The sequence below is a fragment of the Piliocolobus tephrosceles genome, chromosome 20 (genome assembly GCF_002776525.5).
Source record: "Piliocolobus tephrosceles isolate RC106 chromosome 20, ASM277652v3, whole genome shotgun sequence".
In the NCBI taxonomy this organism is placed as follows: Eukaryota; Metazoa; Chordata; class Mammalia; order Primates; family Cercopithecidae; genus Piliocolobus; species Piliocolobus tephrosceles.
Window position 1 is genome coordinate 875,062 of NC_045453.1, and position 25,030 is coordinate 900,091.

A 25,030-nucleotide genomic window follows, 5' to 3' on the forward strand; every position below is an offset into this window, starting at 1 on the left:
GTGTGGTGAAACCATCCAGAATTCAGGATGCTGTTCCCCCTTGGGTGGAAGAGAAGGACTGGCATTGAGGAAGGACATCCAGGGGGTTTCAATGGTGCTAGTAATGCTCAATTTCTTAGGCCCGGTGGTGAGTGCATAGATATTTGGGTTTTGTTGTTGTTGCTTTGTTTTTTTTTTGTTTGTTTGTTTGGTGTTTTTTTTTGTTTTCTTTAAACCTTGTGTGTACATTTCACACACATTTATAGACATAGGATGAAAATCATCTAGCCATTGCATCATAAATTTCCCCAGCAGTGATAAATGTTCCCTCTTCCCATAGACTGGACTGTTGGAAGATTTTTATTTGTACAGCCAGTTTTCTGAAAGAGGAAAGCCAAATTCTTCATTGGCATTTGCTTGGTATCTTGGTTTACCCTGAGGGCTCATCCCTCTTTCGTTGAACTTCCAGGGATGCAGAGCTCAATCAAAGGCAGAACCAAACTGCAGTCCTCCTGGTTTTGGGGCAGTAATGAGAAACTTCCTCTTATCCTGGATTTTCAGACTTATAGATTGGAGGAGAAAGGACAGAGCTCATCCACTAAGGACACCAAGGATGGCACAAAAAGTCAGGGAGATCTCCTCAGGAGTTGGCTGCCCTGGCCCCTGTGAACCCCTGCAAAGGCATGGCCCTCAGACCACAGTCAAGAGTCCACAGCAGATACCAGAAGGGTTATTGCTTCAAGCGGATTAGGATCTGAGACCAGAGCACAGGCACTGGGCCACCCAGTAAGTCACTTCACTTATCTCATGTGTGCTCTGAGAATAATGACAGAGTTACTGCTCACAGAGCCAGGCTGAGGGGCAGCTGCGATCACAGGACAGATCACAGGACAGTACTGAAATTAGATCCTGTTTACTGAGACCTTGCCTTGGCCCATGCCCCATAATGAGTGCTTTTCCAGCACTGTCTTGTGAATTTGTCTTCCTCTTTTCCATTTTGTTTTGAGGCTTTAGAGTCTAGTGGGAGAGGAAATGCTGGAGATGACCTCGCTCATCCTTTCCCGTCTTCCTGTTGAGTAGATGGAATGTGCCAGCTTCTCCAATCTGTGCTTTTTTCTGGAAGGTTCAGGATTTTGAGGTTTGTCCAGGAGGCCTTTCGAGTAGCACCAGACTTGCTTCTGAAAAGGTTCACTTCAAAAGTACACAGGTAGAAAGGTACCCAGGACAGGGAAGGGTGCAGGTACTAAGCACTCAGCAGTAGGAGCAGTTTCTACCTCGTGATACCTGTGGACCCCTCGTATCTCTGGAAACAGTAAGTAGAGTCATCTTGTGGCAGGAGTTGGTGGGGTTGTGGTTTTAGGAGAGTGTTGAAGGTCTGGAATGAGCTCTGTAGGCTGATGGAAGGAGTGGGGAGACAGCAGTAAACAGGCTACGGGACAGCACTGTGGCCTGTTGTGGTTGAGGAAGCAGAGAAGGCACATCGTCAGATTCACCACAGCTGGGCTTTGGACAGGGGAGAATTGAAAGAAAAAAAGGCATGAGAGAAGTGAAGGGCACCAGCGTGGTATAGTGTCTTTGGCATCAGACAAACCTGTGTTCTATACCTGGCTCCACCACCAAGTAATACTGTGATTTTGGGGGAGATCTCTCTAAGCTTGAGTTTGCTCATCTGTCCTATGAGAAAAAACAATACCATCTCTTACAGTTGTGAAAACAGAAAACTATAGTGTATGACATGTGTGGTGCTTAGTAAATACTGCATGAAACCTGTTCCCATTCCTTTCTTTTAACAGAACAAAGATTAAAGGTAAGTCTTGTCCCAGAAGATCTGCCCTTGATGTGGATGAGAAGAATATCAGAAATTTCTGAGCAATAGGGGAAAATGCAGATACTGTGACTGTGAAAGCTCAGTGACATCAGAGGATGGAGTGTGGGGAGGGAGACAGCTAAAAGGGGGATGGAGTGCTGGAGTCAGAGAGTAGCTGCTGGGCTGGAGATTTCAGAAGTCACTCTGGGTGCAGCTTTACTGCTCTAAGAAGGAATGGAAGTGTTTGCATTGGAGGGGAAGACTGAGCACATTCAGAGTAATTTGAAATATGGCATGGTCAGGAGGGTAGTAGGTGTGAGCAGTAGAGGGAGGGGCTTGTGTCTCTAGAGGAATGAAAGTATCATGCTGTGGTGTTGGGGAGAATGGCCTGGGAGCAGCATGGAGGAACTTTGGGGTTGGTACAGGATGAGGCTGGGGCATGAGTAGCTTCCTTTTCAGAGGGCCTCAGAAAAAGGCAGTATGCATGGAAAGCCAGGCTACTTGTTGGAGAGTAGAGGTTTCCAGAGCTTGAACCTGGATAGTTGCTGGCTGTGGCTGCCACAAATTTTAAGGTTGGCTTGTCCCTCTGACTGGGCATCTGGTTCTTCCATGAGAGGCAGGTGTCAGTTCTTCTTGTACCTAAAAACCGCCTCCTTCTCCCTTCACTTCTCCTGTCTGCTGTGAACACATACTAACTAAGCCCCTCCCTTCCTTCTGAAACCTCACCTCCTCAGGAAGCCTTCAAAGCTTGCAGTCTCTAGATTCCTCACCCAGGATGCGAATGCAACCCTCAGACTCCTGGCCTTCCCTCTTCTTGTCATTCCGATCTCCAGAGCTTTGCACTGCTTTTCTGGAGCTACAACTCAAGGAATCAGTCTCACTTATTTATCTCTTGACCTTTGCCTTGGCAATGAGGTCTTAATGACAATAAACTCAAACCTGTGCCTTGAGCTTTAAGAACTACTTCATCTCCTCTCTGTATGTAGAAACATGGAAAGAAAAGCTGTTACAGGAATGGAAGATTCAGCTTGGACCAGCCCCAGAGACCAGCTTCACCTAGGAGTCTTATGGGTGCTCTGCGTGCTGTTTTTGTGTCTCCAAAGCAAGCCCAGGCCCGGCATTAATCTTTGTCATCTTAGTTGTCCATCTTTTCCATGGTCTGCTCCCTAGGGCCTTTACTGAGCTGCTGTATATGACCTTGACCATCCAGGACACAACAGCTCTCCTTAGACTTGAATCCTTGTTGCGAGCAACCCACATCCGTGTCCACCTGCCACCCATCTTGCTTTTGTGAACTACAGAAGAGCAACCCCTCAGTGTCTGTAGAACCTACTCATTACCTAACTCAAATGTTCCATTGCTGGGCACAGGGACCTTAAGCTCCCTTCACCAGTCTTCAGCTGAGAGTCGAGTGCTCCTTCTCGGGCCCTAAGTGAGGGATGTGGTCTCTCCAGGGCTGAGCCAGCTTCTGGCAAAGCAGAAGAAAGGAAAATCTGTAAACTCAGTAAATGGAGCAGATATACCCAAAATCTTTTTTAGTGTGTTTCCCTGGAAGATACTCATTAGGGAATGTGAATTTTGCTTCTCCGCATTAGCTGATAGTTTATTCACTTGTTTTTCTAATTCTTATGCAAAGACTGCATCTGATGCCTCGTTTCCCTCTGAGCCTCTGGGAGGTTACTTTGGCTTCCTCAGAGCACAGGGCTCAGTATACAAATTGCATAACGTAATTGCTACTGATACTGGCCTCTAGTTACCACACTGCTGTGCAAGAGGACGTTGGAATCTGACCCAGAGCACCCAGCCCTCCAGCTCTGACCAACTCTCTTTTCCTTCCAGGGAATGTTCATTTCTTCTCTAGTGGCCTTCTGTTTTCTCACTGTCGTCATGGAAGTATCATCATTTCCAAGGATCACATGAATTCCATTTCCTTCTATGATGGGGTAGGTGTTTTACTAGTCAGTGGCTTTTTTGGTCCGAAAGTTCCTCACACTTTTGAGGGGAAAACTAAATAACTCCTGTCTCCGCTCCACTACCACAGGGCAGTATGTCAGGAACCAGCACAGCCACTGAGGCAGTCAGGGAGGGAGGTTGTGGAGAGGCCTGGGCATTCTCAAGACACTTATGAGCCTCGTCAACCTCACTGCTCTGTAAAGGGCTTACCTAGAAAGGGCTTCTGGTCAGAAGGGCCAGCAGCTACCCATGCCCAATTCATTCACCATAAAGAGGACTATAACGCAGGCTGAGAAGGCCTCCAGTGGCCCCTCTCAGGTGGCCTTCAGGCCCAGGGACATAAGGCTCACCCACTGAAAAACCAGAAAGGAGCTGCATCCTGTGGTATTGATGAGGCTTCACATACACATTAGCATGGACAGGATTGTAAGTGAGCCAGAGAGGGAGAGAAATGGCTCACTTTCCCTGTGAGAGTTTAACCCCTCCTCCCTCATACACCCAGACTTCCTCTCCAGCTCTGTAAAAGTTCCACCGTCCTGTAACAGTCCTCTAAGTTCACCAGGCTGCACCAACACTTCCCCTTCACCTTAAGGGGAAGAGGGTAGCGATGAGTTTCTCCTAGCCTTTACTCTGTGGCCAAGGCACAGCTTGTCTCAGTGCAACACCAGAGCAGAGGGCAGGCCCGCCACTCTGCCTGGTCTCAGCCTCAAAACCAGTCTGTGTGGGAACTAGGACAGAGACTATGTGAGGTATTTTCGTCAGATGGCTCAGAAAACAAATTCTTTGAGCAAGTTTTCCTTCCATATAGAGCCTGCAGCTTAAAGGCTGTTCAAAAATGTAGGCAGACCAATTGGACACATTGGATGGCCCTATTAGATTAAAGCTTTGCTGTTAGGTTAAAGAGTCTTCCAATATCAGGGAAGAAAGAATGCATCATGAAAAGCACAGTACTAGGATAATAAGTAGCTAATTTTGACAAAAAAAATAGATTCTTACCGCTACCAAAAATCAAAATGAACTTCTGAGGGATTAAAATTAAATATATATAAATTTCACAAATAGAATATAAAAATGAATATTTATTAAACTTCTAGGGGTTAGAAGACTTCCTAAGCTTAGAAACAATACAAGAAATTCTAAAGGAAAAATGAGTCAAATTTGACCAGTTACTAAATTTTTTTTTTTGAGACGGAGTCTTGCTCTGTTGCCCAGGCGGGAGTGCAGTGGTGCCATCTCGGCTCACTGCAAGCTCTGCCTACCAGGTTCATGCCATTCTCCTGCCTCAGCCTCCTGAGTAGCTGGGACTACAGGTGCCTGCCACCATGCCCGGATAATTTTTTGTATTTTTAGTAGAGACGGGGTTTCACTGTGTTAGCCAGGATGGTCTCCATTTCCTGACCTCATGGTCCGTCCACCTCGGCCTCCCAGAGTGCTGGGATTACAGATGTGAGCCCCCACACCTGGCTGACCAGTTACTGATTTTAAAAAATTTTTTGCTGACAATTTAACTTATTGAAGTATACTGTAAATACAACTAACTGTGTTGATTTAAAGCTTTGGCAGATGTGTACATTCATGAAACCAGCTTTACAATCAGACCAAAATATTTCGTCATGCCCTTTTACAGATCATCTTTCCCTCCACTCCTGGGTTCAGACAACCACTGATTAGCTTTTGTCACTATATATTAGTTTGCATTTTCTAAAATGTTATATAAATGAACATCATCTATTCTGTATCCTTTGAGTCTGACATTTTCCACTTAACATAGTGATTTTTAGATTCATCCATGTTATGTATGTAAATAGCTGTGTTCTCTTTATTGCTAAGTAGTATTCCATTGTATGGGTATATCATAAAATTTATCAGACTAATTAGTAATACAAAACCCTTTAAAAAGTATTTTAGGGGATGGGGAGGGGTTGATCAATGAATACAAAGTTAGAAAGGATGAGTAAGTTCTAGTGTTCTGTTGCACAGTAGGGTGCCTGCAGTCAACAGTAAGGTGTTTAGATCTCAAAATAGCTAGAAGAGAAGATTCTGAATGATAAATGTATGAGGTGATGGATTTCTCGTTCATTACCCTGATTTAATCATTACATAATGTATACATGTATTGAAACAATACATTATACCCCATAAATATGTGCATATTATGTATTAATTAAAAATAAAAAATAATTTTTTATGGCCAGGCACAGTGGCTCATGCCTGTAATCCCAGCACTTTGGGAGACTGGGGCAGGTGGATCACCTGAGGTCAGGAGTTAAAGACCAGCCTAGCCAACATGGTGAAACCCCATCTCTACTAAACAAAAATTAACTGAGCGTGGTGGTACACGCCTGTAATCCAGGCTACTTGGGAGGCTGAAGCAGCAGAATCGCATCAACCTGGGAGGCCGAGGTTGCAGTGAGCGGAGATCGCACCGCTGCACTCCAGCCTGGGCTACAGAGTGAGAATGTCGCAAAAAAAAAATAAATATATATATATATATATATAATAATTTTTTAAAAGTATTTCAAAAGGCAAATTTTTAAAATTGGGAAAAACGTTTTTGGTGATTTAGACAAATGAGTTAATATTTTTTTTCTGCAAAGAGTTGTATCTTTATTAACATGGAAACACCGAATCCCAGGTTAGGGGTGTTCAGAGGACATGAGGCTACTTAACAGATAGAAGAAATTACATCAGAAACAACCTCCTGCTGTCATATGTAACAGTAAACTAGCATTTATTGTTAAATTATGCTAATATAGTATTAAAGTATACTAACTTATACTAAGGAACTGTTGGCAGAGGAGAACTGGAATAGCTCATGTCAAGCCGTGGGGGTGGCCCAACAGGGTGAGAGAGTGCAGTCACTGGAAATGTTTACTGACAGTATATGGTAACATGGCTGATGGTAATGATAAATTAAGTTTTAAAAACAGGATATGGGGCTGGGCGTGGTGGCTCACGCCTGTAATCCTAGCACTTTGGGAGGCCGAGAAGGGCGGATCACCTGAGGTCAGGAGTTCGAGACCAGCCTCACCAGCATGGTGAAATGCTGTCTCTACTAAAAATACAGAAATTAGCTGTGCATGGTAGTGCGCGCCTGTGGTCCCAGGTACTTGGGAGACTAAGGCAGGAGAATCGCTTTTACCCGGGATGGGGAGGTTGCAGTGAGCCAAGATTGCGCCATTGCACTCCAGCCTGGGCACCAAGTCTGGTGAAACTCCATCTCAAAAAAGAAAAAAAAAAAGGCCAAGCATGATGGCATGTGCGTGAAGTCACAGCTATTTGGGAGACTTAGGTGGGAGGATCACTTGAGCCCAGAAGTTCGAGGTTGCAATGAGCTCGAACTTACAATGAGCTATGATTGTACCACTGCACTCCAGCCTGGGAAACAGAGCAAGACCCTGTCTCTGAAAAAAAAAAAAAATGGAAAGCGAAAGTACTAAATGTTAGCTGTAGTTGGGTTTAGGTGATGGGACTTTCGATTGATATTTTTTTAACTTTCTTCTCTGTTCTATTTTTATAATTTTTTTCAAAATGAGTTTCATTTCTATGCCCTACCAGTGAACAATCTGAGAAAGATACTAATAAAACAATTCCAGGGCTGGATGCAGTGGCTGAAGCCTGTAATGCCAGCACTTTGGGAGGCCAAGGCAGGTGGATCACTTGAGTCCAGGACTTTGAGACAAGCCTGGGTAACGTGGTGAAACTCCATCTCTACAAAAGATGATGATGATTATTATTATTTAGATGGAGTCTTGCTCTGTCACCCAGGCTGGAGTGCACCCAGCCTCAAAAATTTTTTTTAAATTAGTGGGGCATGGTGGCACATGTCTATAGTCCCAAGCTACTTGAGAGGTGAGGTGGGGGGATCTCCTGAGCCCAGGAGGCAGCAGTTGCAGTGAGCTGTGATCATGCCACACTGTGCTCTAGCCTGAGCAACAGAGTGAGACCCTGTCTCAAAAAAAGAAAACAATTCAATTTACATTAGCATCAAAAACACTAAAGTACTAAGGAGTAAATTTAACCAAGAAAACGAGAGATTTGTACACTGAAAACTGTAAAATATTGCAGAAAAATTAAAGACAACCTAAATGAAGGAAAAACATCCATGTTCATGAATCAGAAGACTTAATATTAAGACAGTATTGCCCAACACAATCTACAGGTTCAGTGCCGTCCGTATCAAAATCCCAATGGCATTTTTTGCAGATAGGAAAACCCTACCGGGCGTGGTGGCTCAGACTTACAATCCCAGCACTTTAAGAGGCTGAGGCGGGTGGATCACTTGAGGTCAGGAGTTGGAGACCAACCTGGCCAGCATGGTGAAACCCTGTCTCTACTAATAATACAAAAATTAGGAAGATGTGGTGGCGCATACCTATAATCCCAGCTACTCGGAAGGCTGAGACACAAGAATCGCTTGAACCTGGGAGGCAGAGGTTGCAGTGAGCCAAGATTGTGCCACTACACTCCAAACTGGGTAACAGAGTGAAAACTATGTTTCAAAAAAAAAAAAAGAAAGAAATAGGAAAACCCATCCTAAACTTCATATAGAATGTATAGACTCTCAAGGGACCCTGATTGTTTAAAACAATCTTGAAAAAGAAAGTTGTAGCCGGGCGCGGTGGCTCAAGCCTGTAATCCCAGCACTTTGGGAGGCCGAGACGGGTGGATCACGAGGTCAGGAGAACGAGACCATCCTGGTTAACACGGTGAAACCCCGTCTCTACTAAAAATACAAAAAATTAGCCGGGCGAGGTGGCAGGCGCCTGTAGTCCCAGCTACATTCCCTGCTGAGGCAGGAGAATGGCGTAAAACCCGGGAGGCGGAGCTTGCAGTGAGCCGAGATCCGGCCCCTGCACTCCAGCCTGGGCGACAGAGCAAGACTCCGTCTCAAAAAAAAAAAAAAGAAGAAGAAGAAGAAAGTTGTAACACATACATTTTCTTGTTTCGAAACTCACTGCGAAGCTACAGTGACCTAACAGTGTGGTACTGGCAAAAGGTCAGGCATATGGACCAGTGGGCTAGACCCATGGAGAGTCCAGAAATAAACTTTTGTATCAAATCATTTCTGACAAGGATGCCAGAACCATTCAATGTCAAAAGGACAGTCTTTTTAACTAATGGTGCTGAGAGCCTGGTGCGGTGGCTCATGCCTGTAATCCCAGCACTTTGGGAGGCCGAGGACGGCAGATCACTTGAGGCTAAGAGTTCGAGACCAGCCTGGCCAACATGGCAAAACCCTGTCTGTACTTAAAATACAGAAATTAACTGGGTGTGGTGGGCGGGCGCCTGTAATCCCAGCCAGGCAGGAGGCTGAAGCATGAGAATCACTTGAACCCAGGAGGTGGAGGCCAGTGAGCCAAGATGGCGCCACTGCACTCCAACCTAGGCACAGGTGCCCTGAGTGGGACCCTGTCTCAAAAAAAAAAAAAAAATGGTGCTGGGAAAACTAGATATCCGTGTGCAAGAGAATGAAGTTTGACCTTTACTTTATGCCCTGTACAATAAATTAACTGAAAATGGATCAAAAACATAAACGTTAAGAGCTAAAACAATATGCAATCCCAGCACTTTGGGAGGTGGAGGCGGGCAGATCATGAGGTCGGGAGTTCGAGACCAGCCTGGCCAGCATAGTGAAACCCCATCTCTACTGAAAATACAAGCATTAGCTGGGCATGGTGGCATGCACCTGTAGTCCCAGCTACTCAGGAGGCTGAAGCAGGAGAATTGCTTGAACCCAGGAGGCGGAGATTGCAGTGAGCTGAGATCGCGCTTTTGCACTCCAGCCTGGACGACAGAGTGAGACTCCATTTCAAAAAAAAAAAAAACACAGAGCTAAAATGATAAAACTCTTTGAAGAAAATACAGGAGAAAATCTTGATGATATTGGATTTGGCAATGATTTCTTGGATGTGATACTAGAAGCACAGACAGCAAATGAAAAAATATGTAAATTGGACTCCGTCAATATTTAAAACTTCTGTGTATTAAAGGACATTATCCAGAGAGTGAAAAGACAATCCTCAGAATGGAAGAAAACATTCACAAATCATTTATCTGATAAGGGATTAATATCCTAGAACAAATTTTGAGATAACATTTTCACTTTAGGGGAAAAAATCCAGATTAGGGGTGGTGGCTCACTCCTGTAATCCCAACAGCTGGGGAGGCCCAGGTGGGAGGATCACTTGAGACCAGGAGTTTGAGACCAGCCTGGGCAACATAGAAAGCCCCTGTCTCTGCAAAAAGTTTTTTAAAAAAGTAGCCAGGCATGGTGGCATGTGTCTGTAGTCTCAGCTACTTGAGGGGCTGAGGCAGAAGAATTGCTTGAGCCCAGGAGATCGAGGCTTCATTGAGCCATCACACTCTAGCCTGGGTGACAGAGCAAGACCCTGTCTCAAAAAAAAAAAAAAAAATCCTTTTATTTCCTGTATCTCCTATAAGTAAAGCACATCTATACCAAACCCCAGTGAACTACATAATGTGACAATAATTGTACCGAAATTGATTCTGTGTGTTCTGGCAGTAGTTGTGAGTGCTATAATTGCGCAGATGCCCTTCTTGCTGATGCTCCCTCCTTTTCTCTTTAGGATTCCACCAGTACTGTTGCTGCTTTTCTCATAGACTTCAAAAGCTCATTGCTTCCTCACCTCCCAGTTCATTTCCATGGATCAAGCAGTTTTCTGATGATTGCCCTTTTCCCCAAATCGAAGATATACCAAGCATTTTACTCAGAGGTAACATCAGTCATTATTCAGCAAAACTACTACTACTTTTCCCCCCTCTAGCAATATAAATGGTAAGGCAGCATCTTGGGGCTAACAGTGAAGTGATGAGAGGCAGAGTTACGAGGGCTGGCTGGTGTGGGGTGACTGCTTCTCATCCCTTCAGGTTCTGGAATGGTGCTGTTGGCAGGGAGAGGTGAGAGCCTAAAGAAACTGAACAAGAGGGTTTTTAGCCTTTAAGAAAAATCTACTCTGTCCTCTTTAAATCCTAGTTAGAGTTATCTCTTATTTAGCTACTTTATTGAATTGTTGGGCCCTACCTACTGAATTAGTGTTCTCTTTGCCACCCTGTACTCTCCTTCCCCATGGGTCACAGTCCCTCTTGCGAATGGTACCACCTGGCAGGCTGCACATTATAGGTGCTCAGCACAGATTGCATAGATGAGGGAGTTTACAAGAATGATACGACCCACTTAGAGACCAAGCAATAGCCAAAGCCAAACTGATGGCTAACCTCATGACTAGTGGGAATTCTTGGAAAGGTGTGGTTACAGCAGCTTGTGATGGGACAGTGTTCCTCCCTCAGGTCAGATTCGCAGACCATAGAGGATGCAAGAGTTGACCTTGGCTGTAGTATAGCTTCTCAGCCCAGTCTGTGTCTCCCAGCTTTGCTGGACCTTTTTACCTCCTTGTGCTTATCCTTTCAATCTGGGAAAGTAAAGACAGCCCTTTAGATTCTCTTCAGCCATCCCTCTGCCTCTAGGCAGGAGTTACTTGAACCACTCTTGTCTGTCTCCCTAGAGGAGAACATGCCTCTGCTGCGAGGACAGTGTTACCCGACCCCTTTCTCCATGCTTCCTGACCTCTCAAGGAGCAGAATCCCTGGGGGAGTAACCCAGAAAGACATTCTGGTTTTTAAAAATACAGAACAAAATTGCTTCAGGCCTCTATTTTTGAAGCAAACTTGTTTGTTATAGTCATTTTCTCTGCAGTGACAGTAGATTTTCAACAACCATCAAATCCCCATGTGGGTTCCATATCCTGTTGTTGGGTTTAAAGTGTTCTTTGCTCAAATTCTGTTTTGTTTAGGTCTTCTCCCTCTGGCAACAGCAGGATAACTCAGGGCTCTCTTTAAAAGTGATCCAGGAAGATGGATTATCTGTGGAACAAAAGAGATTGTAAGTGGCTGCTTCAATATTTGTGCTTGCTTCCCTAGGCTTTGTGGGCGTGCTTTCTCTGCAGGATGCCTCGCATTATGTAACACAGGGGTCTTGGCTTCTGAAAGGGTCAACACAGACATTTCAATGCTGCCAACTTGCAGGTAGCCGGTGCCCTTGGGGGAATAGAAGGCAAGAGAGGGCCACGTGCAGTGCCTCACACTTGTTATCCCAACACTTTGGGAGGCTGAGGCAGGAGGATGAATTGAGCACAAGAGTTTGAGACCAGCCTGCCTGGGCAACATAGTGAGACCCCATCCCTACAAAAACTTAAAAATTAGCTGGGTATAGTGGCACATGCCTATAGTTTCAGCTACTCAGGAGGCTGGGGTGGAAGGGTTACTTGAGACCAGGAGTTAAAAGTTGCAGTGAGCCATGACCGTGCCACTACACTTCAACCTGAGTGATGGATCAAGACCTTTTCTCAAAAAAAAAAAAAAAAAAAAAAAAAGGTCCCCACTGCCAGGAGCCAGTGTAGCTATGAGGGGCCGCCTCTCACAGCCCTGACCCGGGCCAGGCATGGTGTTGGGCACTGGGCCAGTCTCACCTGTCTCGGGGAGCCCAGGGTCTTACTCTGTTCAGTGGTGCGGTCCTGGCTCACTGCAGCGTTGACCTCCCAGGCTCAGGTGATCCTCCCACTTAGCAATTGGGACTACAGAGGTTGCAGCTAATTTACCTTGTACATGTGAAGTACATTTTCCTGATCCAAACAAGCTTCACTGTTTTCAGCTAACAGTAACTCCAGATGAGGGTTACTACCAGGGTAGAAAATTTCAGTTTGAAGTTCCCGATGCGTACAACATGGTGCCTCCCAAAATGAAATGCCTGACCAAGATCTGGCACCTCAACATCACAGAGATAGGGGAAATATGTCTGAGTTTACTGAGAGAACATTCAATTGACAGCACAGCTGGGCTCCCATGAGAACATTACAGGATGTCGTTTGGGGATTAAACTCTTTGTTTACTGATCTTTTGAATTTTGGTGATCCACTGAATATTGAAGCTGCAGAACATCATTTGCAGGACAAGGAGGACTTCCAGAATAAAGTGGACAACTACATCAAGCATTATGCCAGATGATAAAAGGGGATGATTGCAGGCCCATGGACTGTGTTATAGTTTGTCTCTAATGTGAAATAGCAAGAGGTAGCCCCGCCTCCCATCCTCACGCTCCCTCTCAGTCCCCTGGATTGCCCCAGTCCTGTGACCATGTTTCCCTGTAGAAGACCGTCTTCATGACTGGTCATTGTATATGGAGAATTCAACATAATACATCAAGGGCTTCTTTAAAAAAAAATAAAAATAAAAAGGTCGGGCACAGTGGTTCACGCCTGTAATCCCAGGACTTTGGGAGGCCGAGGTGGTGGATCACCTGAGGTCAGGAGTTCAAGACCAACCTGGCCAACAAGGTGATACCTCATCTCTTCTAAAAATACAAAAACTAGCTGGTCATGGTGGTATGCGCCTGTAATCTCAGCTGCTCAGAAGGCTGAGGCTGGAGAATCTCTGGAACCTGGGAGGCAGAGGTTGCAATGAGCCAAGATTGTGGCACTGCATTCCAGCCTGGGTGACAGAGCAAGACTCTGTCTCAAAAAAAGAAAAAAGAGAAGTAAAACCACCAAGAATCAGAAACTCATGGTATTATCAAGGGATTTCAGGCCAGCCTTTCTATGTGGACGTACCCGTCATCATGCACTAACACCTCATTTTGTTTAAGTCTGAAATGGGTGTTTTGGAAGAGTTGACTCTGTCACTGAACTCTGGCTTGAAAACATCAGAACCAGTTTTGTAAAGTGTATGTGCTAAAGGAAGATGGCCTTCTAATCTGTGAGCTTTTGTTATTCCAGGCACTCCAGTGCACAGAAGCTCTTCAGTGCCCTGAGCCAGCCTGCTGGGGAGAAACGGAGTTCCCTAAAGTTACTCTCAGCCAAACTCCCAGAGCTGGACTGGTAAGCTCTGGTTCTGTTTATAGATGTTTAATATTCTGGCTTTTGAAATGTCAGAAACCTCAATGTTGGTCCTTTTAGCTCCTTTTTCTTGTAATTTCTTAGAGATCACTGTAAAATGTCGCAGAAACACACTGTACACAATTTTAGTCTCTAGAGAGAATCTCTCCAAGGTTTATTTTTCAGCAATTAAGTAAAAACTTTTTCATGTGAGTCGGCACCTTCAGGAAAGGCTAGGATGGTAACATAATAGCATTGTCTTTGTGTTTTTAGGTTTCTCCAGCATTTCACCATCAGCAGCATTAGCCAGGAACCTGTGATGAGGACCCATCTTCCTGTCCTGCTGCAGCAAGCTGAAGTCAACCCTACTCACAGAGTAGAAAATGACAAGGTAGAGGAGCTCACCAGATATGTTGGGAATTCACAGGAAGATAATCCTGAGAGCCTGCCCCTCGATCTTTTGTGTCAGTTAACAACAAGAACTCAGATAGAGTCCCTGTTACAGGACTCTCCACTTCCTTGGATCCTGAAATGTAATGATACACATGCAACCTACTGTATACAATGTCTGTATCAGGTGTCTACATTTACCCTGGCCAAGCCTCGTGACAGTGACAAAACCCTGGCATCTTGCCGTGCCCTCCCCTGGCCTCTCAAGAACATTTAAACTCCTACTCATTGCTTTCATGCTATCAGCTCTTCCTGATTGTGACAGGAACTTACCTGGCAGTGGTTGACACATTGTGCTTAATACAGGGAAGGGCACCCATGTTATTCAGGCCTTGCCAGAATCAGCAGAGTAAAGTGATACTTTATAAACACTATCTTCCCCAGAGTGGAGTTTTGTTTGTTTGTTTGTTTTGGTTTTTTTGTTGTTGTTGTTGCCCAGGGTGGAGTGCACTGGCGTGATCTTGGCTCACTGCAGCCTCCGCCTCCTGGGCTCAAGTGATTCTCCCACCTCAGACTTCTGAGTAGCTGGGATTACAGGCATGCATCACCACGCCTGGCTAATTTTTATATTTTTAGTAGAGACAGGGTTTCACCATGTTGACCAGGCTGGTCTCGAACTCCTGACCTCAGGTGATCTGCCCACCCCAACCTCCCAGGTGCTGGGATTACAGGTGTGAGCCACTGTGCCCGGCCCCCAGAGTGGATTTTAATCTACTCCTGCCTCACACTCTCCTCCTCTTGACCCCTTCCCACCGTTCCTTCAGAACTATAAGTCTCTCTTTTTTTTTTTGAGACAGAGTCTCACTCTGTTGGCCAGGCAGGAGTGCAGTGGCGTGATCTTGGCTCACTGCACCCTCCGCCTCCCAGGTTCAAGGGATTTTCCTGTCTCAGCATCACGAGTAGCCAGGATTACAGACACGCACCCCAACGCCTGGCTAACTTTTTGTATTTTTAGGAGAGACAGGGTTTCACCATGTTAGCCAGGATGGTCTTTTTTTCTTTTTTCTTTTTTTTTTTTTTGAGTCTTGCTTTGTCACCTAGGCTGGAGTGCAATGGCACGCTCTGCAACCTCCGCCACCTGGGTTTAAGCAGTTCTCCTGCATTGGCTTCTCAAGTAGCTGGAACTTCAGGTACCTGCCACCATACCCTGTTAATTTTTTGTATTTTTAATAGAGATGGGGTTTCACCATGTTGGCCAGGATGGTCTCAAACTCCTGACCTCAAGTGATCCACCTGCCGCGGCCTCCCAAAGTGCTGGGATTACAGGCATGAGCCACCATGCCCAGCTTTTTTTTTTTTTTTTTTTGAAATGGAGTCTCACTCTGTTGCCCAGGCTGGAGTGCAGTGGCCCGATCTCGGCTCACTGCAACCTCTGCCTCCCAGGTTCAAGTGATTCTCCAGCCTCAGCCTCCCCAGTAGCTGGGATTACAGGCATGTGCCACCAAGCCCAGCTAATTTTTGTATTTTTAATAGAGTCAAGTTTCGCCATGTTGCCGGGCTGGTCTTGATCTCCTTACTTCAAGTGATCTGCCTGCCTCGGCCTCCCAAAGTGCTGGGTTTACAGACATGAGCCACCGCGCCCAGCCCAGAACCGTAAGTCTTAATAGGCTCAAAGAGCATTTATTTCCATGCGAGTCTAGAAGATACTCAGCTGCAAAAAGAAATAAAAGCACTAAGCAATGAGAAACGTCGTTTTTTTCCCTAAGGCAAGAGTGTAAAGCATCTGAAAATACCTACTTGTTATGTTTTATTCAAAGATGCAATATATATTTATATTTTATTCAAAGGTGCTTGGCCGGGCGGGATGGCTCATGCCTGTAATCCCAGCACTTTGGGAGGTTGAGGCAGGTGAATCATCTAAGGTCAGGAGTTCAAGACCAGCCTGACCAACAAGGTGAAACCCCGTCTCTACTAAAAATACAAAAATTAGCCAGGCATGGTGGCAGGTGCCTGTAGTCCCAGCTCCTTGGGAGGCCAAGACAGGAGAGTTGTGTGAACCCGTGAAGTAGAGGTTGTAGTAAGCTGAGATCGCACCACTACACTCCAGCCTGGGTAATGGAGCGAGGCTCCATCTCAAAAAAAAAAAAAAAAATAGTGCTTTTGGACTGGCCTTAAAGTAAAAACATGTCTGGCTTTATGTACATGTGCTGTAATTTGAGGGGCTGAGACCTGGGCACTGAGGAATAGGAACGAAGACAGGGAAAGCTGGATGGGAGGAGGATCAACATGGAGTACTGCCTGAGGGGTAGAAAGGGGTACGGTGTAGAGGCCCTGGTCAGAGGGAACAAGAGACAGCTTCTGGGTCCTACAAAAGAGGAGGGATTCACGGCCATCTTCTCTGTGCTGATGTGGGTAGCTCAAGTGATGAGTGCTTCCAGGCTTAGCTTTAGCATATTTGTGACTGGGCCTGTCCCAGTGAGTCTTGTGTATTGTGAAATAAAACTTACAGGCTGGTTGTGGTGGCTCACGCCTGTAATCCCAGCACTTTGGGAGGCCAAGGCGGGTGGATCACGAGGTCAAGAGATGGAGACCATCCTGGCCAACATGGTGAAACCCCGTCTGTACTAAAAATACAAAAAATTAGCTGGGCATGGTGGTCGGCACCTGTAGTCCCAGCTACTCAGGAGGCTGAGGCAGGAGAATCACTTGAACCTGGGAGGCAGAGGTTGCAGTGAGCCAGAATTGCACACTGCACTCCAGCCTGACAGCAGAGGGAGACTCCATCTCAAAAAAAAGAAAAAAAACTTACAGAGGCACTTGCCATGCCAAGTCATTTATATAGACCTCCCTCGGTGATTACATGGTTCCTATCCTCACCTGCCTGATGCCTCCTTTTTCAGTGAATTTCTTAAGTTGCTTTGGAATATCTACCTGAAAGGGGACCTATTTTCCTGTGGGTGTACAATAAAGTTAGGACAGTTCAGCCTGGCCACCCTTCTCCTCTTCTAGAATCACAGGTGCTTCACACACACAGTGAGTTAAGACTTAGTCCCGGTCGGCCAGACGCGGTGACTCACGCCTGTAAGTCCAGCACTTTGGGAGGCCAAGGTCAGTGAATCACCCGAGGTCAGGAGTTCGAGACCAGTCTGGCCAACATGGTGAAACCCCGTCTCTACTAAAAATACAAAAATGAGCCAGGTGTGGTAGCACATGCCTGTAATCCCAGCTACTTGGGTGGCTGAGGCAGGAGACTCTCTTGAACCCAGGAGGTGGAGGTTGTAGTAAGCTGAGATCACGCCACAGCACTTCAGCCTGGGCAACAGAGTGAGACTGCATCTCAAAAAAAAAAAACTTAGCCCTGCTTAGCCCTGACCATGTGACTTGGCACAGGCAACCAGGCAGAAGCATCCCCAGCACCACTCTCCTGTCCTCTGCCCTAGTTTACCACACCAGTGTAGCCTGGGGCATTTTTGTCCCAGACCTCCTTTCTGCCCAGTGTTTTCCTAAGAAATGTTACTACTGGGAAAAAAGTCATAATATGCCTGAATGTCTGCTTTACAGAAGAGATCTGTGGTCTCAAGCAGGTAGGTCCTTTAATGCATTGTATTTTAACTAATCTATTCACAATCTGCTCTAATTAGTGTTACTACTCTAGTAAAAATTAGACTAGTAACACTACATTTTATATGGTATTTGCTACGTGCCAAGCACTGTTCTAAACACTTTGCTTATGTTAACCCAGTTAATCCTCACACCCACTTTATAATGTAGGTTCTGTCATTGGCCAAAGGTCACAGAGTTAGTGAGAGGTCATACTGAGGTTCAGACCCACAATGCTTGGCACCAGAAGTCAGTTCTCTTAACCTCTTCTTACACAATGCAATGCAGTTGAATTGCAAACCTATGACTTTTTCTTCATGTAGGTAATTATCAGCATTGTAACCGGCCTCCCAGGCTGTCACGCTAGCGAGCTCTGTGCTTTTCTGGTCACTCTGCATAAAGAATATGGCAGGTTAGTATGGCTGCTGCCTTTGCTTTGGGGAAAGGGATTCTAACTTGGGCCTGCCTAGGCATTGGAAAACCTTAGACATGTACTGGCCTTGGTGGGACTGGTATCAGCACGGTAGTCAGCCATTCATTTAATATGCTCTACTGAGCACTTCCTGTATGCTTGAGTATGAGAGAATACATTGATGAACAGACTTGAAAATCTCTGCCCTTAATGGAGTTTACATTCTAGTTTGGGAAGACAGACAGATAAGGAAAAGTATATTAACTAGTGAAAAGTTCTATGGAGAAAATAAAGCAGAGAAGGGGCCGGGTTCTGTGGCTCACACCTGTAATCCCAGCACTTTGGGAGGCAAAAGTGGGTGGATCGCCTGAGCCCAGGAATTTGAGACCAACCTTGGCAACATGGTGAAACCTACAAAAACTAGCTGAATGTGGTGGCACGCACCTATAGTCCCAGCTACTCGGGAGGCTAAGGTGGGAGAATCACTTGAACCCAGGAGGGCGAGGCTGCAGTGAGATGAGATTGCGCCACTGCATCCCAGCCTGGGCAACAGAGTGAGACTCTGATTAAAAAACAAAACAACAGAAAATAGAGCAGGGAAGGTTATAGGAGGTGCAGGGCTGGAAGTGGGGTTCCAGTTTTCTGTTTTTTTTTCTGGAGATAGAGTCTCTCTCTGTCACCCAAACCCGGGTACAGTGGCACAATCATAGTTCGCTGTTGCCTCAAACTCCTGGGTTCAAATTATCCTCCCACCTCACCCTCCCAAGTAGGCAGGACTACAGGTGTGCACCATCATACCCAACTAATTTTTTAAAAATTTTTTAGAGATGGGGTTTTGCTATGTTGTCCAGGCTGGTCTCAAACTCCTGAGCTCAAGTGATCCTCCCACCTCATTCTACAAAGTAGCTGAGATTACAGGCACATGCTACTATGTGCCTTAGATTCCAATTTGAAATTGGGTGGTCTGGGAAAACTTCACTAAGGAGGTGACATTTGAGCAAAGACTTTAAGGAATAAACCATGTGGCTACTGGGGGAGAGCATTGTAGCAGCAGGTCAAGCAAGTGTAGAGGCCTGGGAGTGATCAGCAGGGAAATTCAGGGTCATGATGGTTATAAAAACTTAGGAGCTGGTGGATGTCATGATCCTTCCATGAGCACAAGGAGACTGCCTGAGTTCAGATGCAGCTGGAACAGGTTGGCCCAGGTAAAATCAGGAAAATCATTCATCCTTCACTTCCACCTGGCTGTCAGATTACTAAACAACCCTTGCTGATTGAACCAGGCGTTTAATATCTAGTCAGCCTACCCCAAAGTAAGGCATCCTGCAGGAGGCCATAAAGAAATTTAGAAGCCTGAAATTGCATAGAGTCAGCAGTTTAGGATGAGATATTATGGGGAATGGGGAGGCAGATTACAGAGCAATGCTCAGGAAATATGGGACCTCATTTATTAAGTACTAAATGTCTAACCAGTTCCTCGTGTCTGGTGTTTTTGTTCTATAAACATTCTGAATTATTCACCCTGCCCATTTCTTTCTTTCTGTTTTTTTTTTTTTTTTTTGAGATGGAGTTTCACTCTTGTTGCCCAGGCTGGAGTGCAGTGGTGTGATCTTGGCTCACTGCAGCACCCGCCTTCTGGGTTCAAGCGATTCTCCTGCCTCAGCCTCCCAAGTAGCTGGGATTACAAGCATGCGCCACCACACCCTGCCCATTTTACATTTTTAGTAGAGATAGGGTTTCTCCAAGACCAGTTGGTCAGGCTGGTCTTGAACTCCCGACTTCAGGTGATCCACCTGACTCGGCCTCCCAAAGTGCTGGGATTACAGGCATGAGCCACCATGCCCGGCCAGCCCTGCCCATTTCTTATTCTTAGCAAGAGACTAACTGAAGCCATCTTTAGCATGGTCCTTCAGAAAGTGACTGCCTGGTCAGAAGGAGTCTTACCTCTGATGTCTGTTGGTCAAGTACTTACCTGACCATTTTCCCTGTGGCAAGGAGTTTCCTATCAAAAGCCCCAGTGACAGTGGTTTCAGGATTCTGGGCTTCCAACCCATCCAGTACCCTCTGCCTTTTTTCTGTGAGGCCAGGATGGCTTTCTCCTGAATGAATTCACTGGGCAGAATGGCTTTAGGAGTCACGGTCACATTTGAATCCATGGCTGAACATATGGGGCCAGGTCATCAGGTGGCCGCCATTCTGAGGTTACATTTTCCCTTTCCAGATGGATGGTGTATCGCCAAATCATGGACAGCTCCGAATGTTTTCATGCTGCACACTTCCAGAGATACCTTTCCAATGCCCTGGAGGCCCAGCAGAACCGCTCTGCCCGCCAGTCAGCCTACATCCGCAAGAAGACCAGACTGCTGGTGGTGTTACAAGGGTGAGCATTGGAAGTCTCCTGGGAACGGTCAAATCAGGGTGACGACCTTGCCATTACTCTTATTTTATGTGTAACAAACCTGAAGCACAGAACAGACTCCACATATGTGAACAGTGTCTGCACTACAGGGAAGCCTTAAGTGAGCAATGACCCTATGGCCTATAGGCTAATATAGCTTGCACACAAGTTTTAAGTTTGGATTTAACATCATCGTATCCCCACAAGATGGGGAATTAGGGAACCTGGCAAGATTCACTGGTAATTCTTGGAACAGTAGTGGTCCCTAAGTTTTCCTTCATCATCTAAATAAGGGAGCTTCTTCTGTTTCAGTTCTCCCTCTTGTGGAATTGCAGAGATGACCCTCATACTCTGCAGGCTCCAGCCTCACCATGACCTGGATGACTGGCCCAGGAGAGTTTACTGGGACTTTCAGTGAGGTGTGGGAATATTCATGTTGGGTAAGAAGCTCCCCTTTCATGGCTGTGTGCAGAACTGTAATTATAGGCTGACTAGCTCATGAAGTCTCTGTAAGCATGATTATTGTGAGTGTGCAACATAGGAGGGCAGGTTTGACAGAGCTTGTACCACTGCTCCAGGGGACCCTTGCTAAAAGGAGGTTCTCTTGACCTGTTCTAAGGCCTTTCAAGGAGGAGCCCCTCACAGACCCATCACCACCCCAGGCCCAGAGGGGAATGCGCAGTCAAGAAAACAGGAGCCGTGCTTTTCACTAGTGTCGTTATGGTTGGTAATAAAGAAGCTTTTGGCAGTTCTTACAAAGTGCTTTTGTGCTATGTTAGTGTTTGCAATTGGCTAGTTGTTTCCAGTAAAGAATGAGTCCCAATTCAAAGCCCCTTTTCGTGTCCTGGCTGTGATAATGGAAATTGGAGGAAAGCTAGGAGGGTGGTCTGAGGAAGGAGGCAGGTGGGACAGTGTACCCTAGCAGGCCATCTTTCCCTTTCGAGCCTTGTTCTCACACCTTGCCTCCAGCTTCCCTTCTATCAGCCCTTTTGTCCTGCTTGTGGGCTGAGGTCCTAGAAACCAGAGGAAGAGTCTGGGGTTGAAACCACTTGTTTTCTTTTGGTTTTCCATTGTTTCTACTCGTCAAAGGAATGGGTTGGCCCATCTGCTTCACCTCCTGCTCCCACCAGTTGAGAGTCACTGAGGGTGTGGAGCTGGAGATGAATTCAGCAGCTTGACAATGTGTAGGTGAGGTCATTTCCATCTTCTGTCTCTTCAGAGAGCATCACTGACTTCTTGTCTCTGACTTTACAAGTCTGCAAAAACGTCAGCTTTCCTGGCCTGCTTCTAAACTACAGTGATAGTGTGACCAGCCCACTCTTATACTGCAAACCCAGACTTTGCCCCATCACAGCCCCAGGATATGGGGACCTCTAGTCAATTTCCTAGAGAACTCCAGACAGAATACCAGCTAAATGCTGTGGCTCTTCACTAAGACACTTTTCTTACCAGCTGGGCCCATGTAGCACCCTCCTTTATAGCATGTCCATCGTCTTGGGACTGGGCCTTCATGCCCATTATTTAGGTTGTTGGTGATGGGAGATCCTAGATGCTTCTCATATTAAGAATTGTATTCCTTGAATATGGCTTTATTTTCTTTTTTTTCTTTTTTTTTGAAATGGAGTCTTGCTCTGTCACCCAGGCTAGAGTGCAGTGGCGCAATCTCAGCTTACTGCAACCTCCACCTCCCAAGTTCAAGCAATACTCCCACCTCAGCCTCCCAAGTAGCTGGGATTACAGGTACGCCACCACACCCCGCTAATTTTCGTATTTTTTAGTAGAGATCAGATTTCACTATGTTGGCCAGGCTGGTCTTGAACTCCTGACCTCAGGTGATCCACCCACCTCAGCCTCCCAAAGTGCTGGGATTACAGGCTTGAGCCACCGCTCCTGGCCATTTTTTTTTTTTTTTTTTTTTGAGTTAGAGTCTCGCTCTGTCGTCCAGGCTGGAGTGCAATGGCATAATCTTGGCTCACTGCAACCTCCGCTTCCCAGGTTCAAGCAGTTCTTGTGCCTCAACCTCCCAAGTAGCTAGGATTACAGGCACTCACCACCACACCTGGCTAATTTTTATATTTTTAGTAGAGATGGGGTTTCACCATCTTGGTTAGGCTGGTCTTGAACTCCTGACCTCACGTGTTCCAGCTGCCTTGGCCTCCCAGAGTGCTGGGATTATAGATGTGAGCCACCACACCCAGTTTCTGGCCTTTGTTTTTAATGATGGGTCTCCCTGTGTTGCCCAGGCTGGTCTTGAACTCTTGAACTCAAGCAATCTTTGCACCTCAGCCTCCCAAAGTGTTGAGATTACGGGCATGAGCCACCATGCCCGGCCTGGCTTTATTTTCATTTATAGCATTATTTGGGGAAACTTGTAATATGGGACAGAGATTTCTTTAGCCCTTAGAGTGGCCTAATGCCACTCAATTTAGTGAAGTGGTGGGGCAATAGACTTAAACTTTGACATCAAGTGGAACTGTTAGTTGTTGTTTTAAAAATTGAATTTATATATTTTAAAATGACAAAGTTTTAGAAATGGAGGACAGATTAGTGATTGACAGGGGTCAGAATGGGAGTGGAGAGCAGGAGGGAGGTGGGCGTGTTTATAAAAGGGCAACACAAGGGATCCTTGTGTATTGGAACTGTTTAGTATCCTGACCATGGTGATGGATATAAGAACCTACACAGCTTGTAAAATTGAATAGAACTTAATATACACACACACAAATATAAGTAAAACTGGAAAAATCTGAATTTTAAAAAATTAATTTTAGAGAATATGAGGGGCTGTATTTATTTATACCCTGGAATATTATAAAATCATTCTTTAAAATTATCTACATTAAAAACAAAATTTGAAATTAATTAATGTAAAAACTTGTGCCCATTTAGATTGTAGGCTTAAATTGCAAACATAAGACTGAGCCCAAAGGAGACTTGAATAGATTATCTGTTGTTTCAGAGAAAAGAAAGTTAAGGTCCTGCTGGGTTTTTGTTTTGTTTTTATTTTTAATAAAGAAAATACTGACAGGAAGCAAACATGAAGAGACAGTTTTTTGCCCTCATCATACAGTTGGGTCAGTTTAGCCCAAGTGGTCTAGTACAAGCTGTAGCCCAGGCGCCATGGCTCACACCTGTATCCCAACACTTTGGGAGGCCAAAGTGGGTGAATCACTTGAGCTCAGGAGTTTGAGAGCAGCCTGAGCAACATGATGAAACCCTGTCTCTACCAAAAATACAAAAAATTAGGTAGGTGTGGTGGTGCACACCTATGGTCCCAGCTACTCAGGAGGCTGAGGCAGGAGGATCGCTTGAGCCTGGGAGGCAGAGTTTGCGGTGAGCTGTGACCCTGCCACTGCACTCCAGCCTGGGCAACAGAGCAAGACTCTGTCTCAAAAAAAAAAAAAAGAAAAAGAGACTCTAGTAACTTGAGTGTGGTGCCTCCTTCTGGGTGAGGGGTGCTCTTTCTGTCTGGAGCCCTCACCCAGGATGATTATGGGGCTGGGGAGGAAGGGAGGTTCTAGCAAGGATTCCCCTAATGGATAGAGTGAATGGCCCAGGGCTACTTCTCTTGGGGCAGTGCCCAGATGCAGAGGTCTCATCAAGGAGACAGAGGCCTGTTTTTCACTCTAACCTTTTTCCATTAAGGTCAATGAAAATTAATGAAATGCTCTGAAAACCTAGAAATTCCCCAGCCACCCTCTCTAAGGGAAATCCTGTTATATTAAAATGACTCCTCAAGCATGACTTGTGAATCCTTTTCAGTTGTCCTTTGCTCCCCTAAGAAATGAGTCTGTACTGCTTACACTGAAGTCTCCTATAGGCTGTTTTATGTTTGCAATTTAAGCCTACAGTCTGAGTGAGCACATGTTTCACATTAACCCTAAGAGTGAAATCCATTAACTCCATTAAACACCGCCAGAGAGGGATGCAGGACAGCATGCACATGCCAGCCCTGCTTACCAGGCGTGCTTCTGTATGGGCCTGGCAGTGCATGTTGTGGATTGGACTCTCCTGGCATCCAGGCCCAGCCAGGCACTCAGTGGAAAGAGCCCCATGTGGTCCAGGTAGGGGGAGAAGCCCTGAAGAAGAGAAGGCTGTGAGCAGAGGGCTGTCAGGCCCCTCTGGTGGAACTCTAGAACCTAGTACATCCCATTCTCTACTGAAGCCCTGCCAGCTGATCAGGACTCAGGAGAACCTGGGGTGAGGTGGGGTGGAGTATTGTAGTCTGCAGATAAAGACAAGGGTCTTTTTACAGATGAGTTGTTCATAGGAACTCAAGAACAACTCAAGCAGGCTGTACCTGTCCACACCACCACCACCACTGGCTTCCAAAGGGCTCAAAGTAAACCAGGCCCATCTGATTAGATGGGCTGCCCATTAGGTTTGACTTTCTTCCATAGGAACAAACCTTTTGGTGATAGGCTGGATCAATCAGGAAAGAGTTCTCCTCTACTAGGTGAAGAGGCTAGGTCTACCTCTTGAAGTGGCCAGGGGCCTGCTCAGGGTTGAACATCCAGTTTATTCACCTACCCTCCTTTAGGCAGCAGAGATTACAGTACCACCTGACATTCTTATTATGGAGACAATAAAGAAATAAATGA

At 45.8% G+C, this 25,030-nt stretch overlaps 1 protein-coding gene and 1 pseudogene across 2 annotated transcripts in view; both read left to right on the top strand.

The window, feature by feature from the left end:
• C20H20orf194 (chromosome 20 C20orf194 homolog) overlaps window positions 1–25,030 on the top strand; it is a 167,697-nt gene that overhangs the window by 105,185 nt on the left and 37,482 nt on the right. For both annotated transcript variants that reach the window (XM_023220244.1, XM_023220245.1), the window contains exons 21-27: window positions 3,626–3,729; window positions 10,330–10,476; window positions 11,554–11,642; window positions 13,531–13,632; window positions 13,903–14,020; window positions 17,943–18,031; window positions 20,253–20,411. In XM_023220244.1, coding sequence (XP_023076012.1) covers window positions 3,626–3,729; window positions 10,330–10,476; window positions 11,554–11,642; window positions 13,531–13,632; window positions 13,903–14,020; window positions 17,943–18,031; window positions 20,253–20,411 — 808 coding nt within the window. The remainder of the gene's footprint in view (window positions 1–3,625; window positions 3,730–10,329; window positions 10,477–11,553; window positions 11,643–13,530; window positions 13,633–13,902; window positions 14,021–17,942; window positions 18,032–20,252; window positions 20,412–25,030) is intronic.
• On the top strand, window positions 12,201–12,972 carry LOC111548073 (annotated as a pseudogene).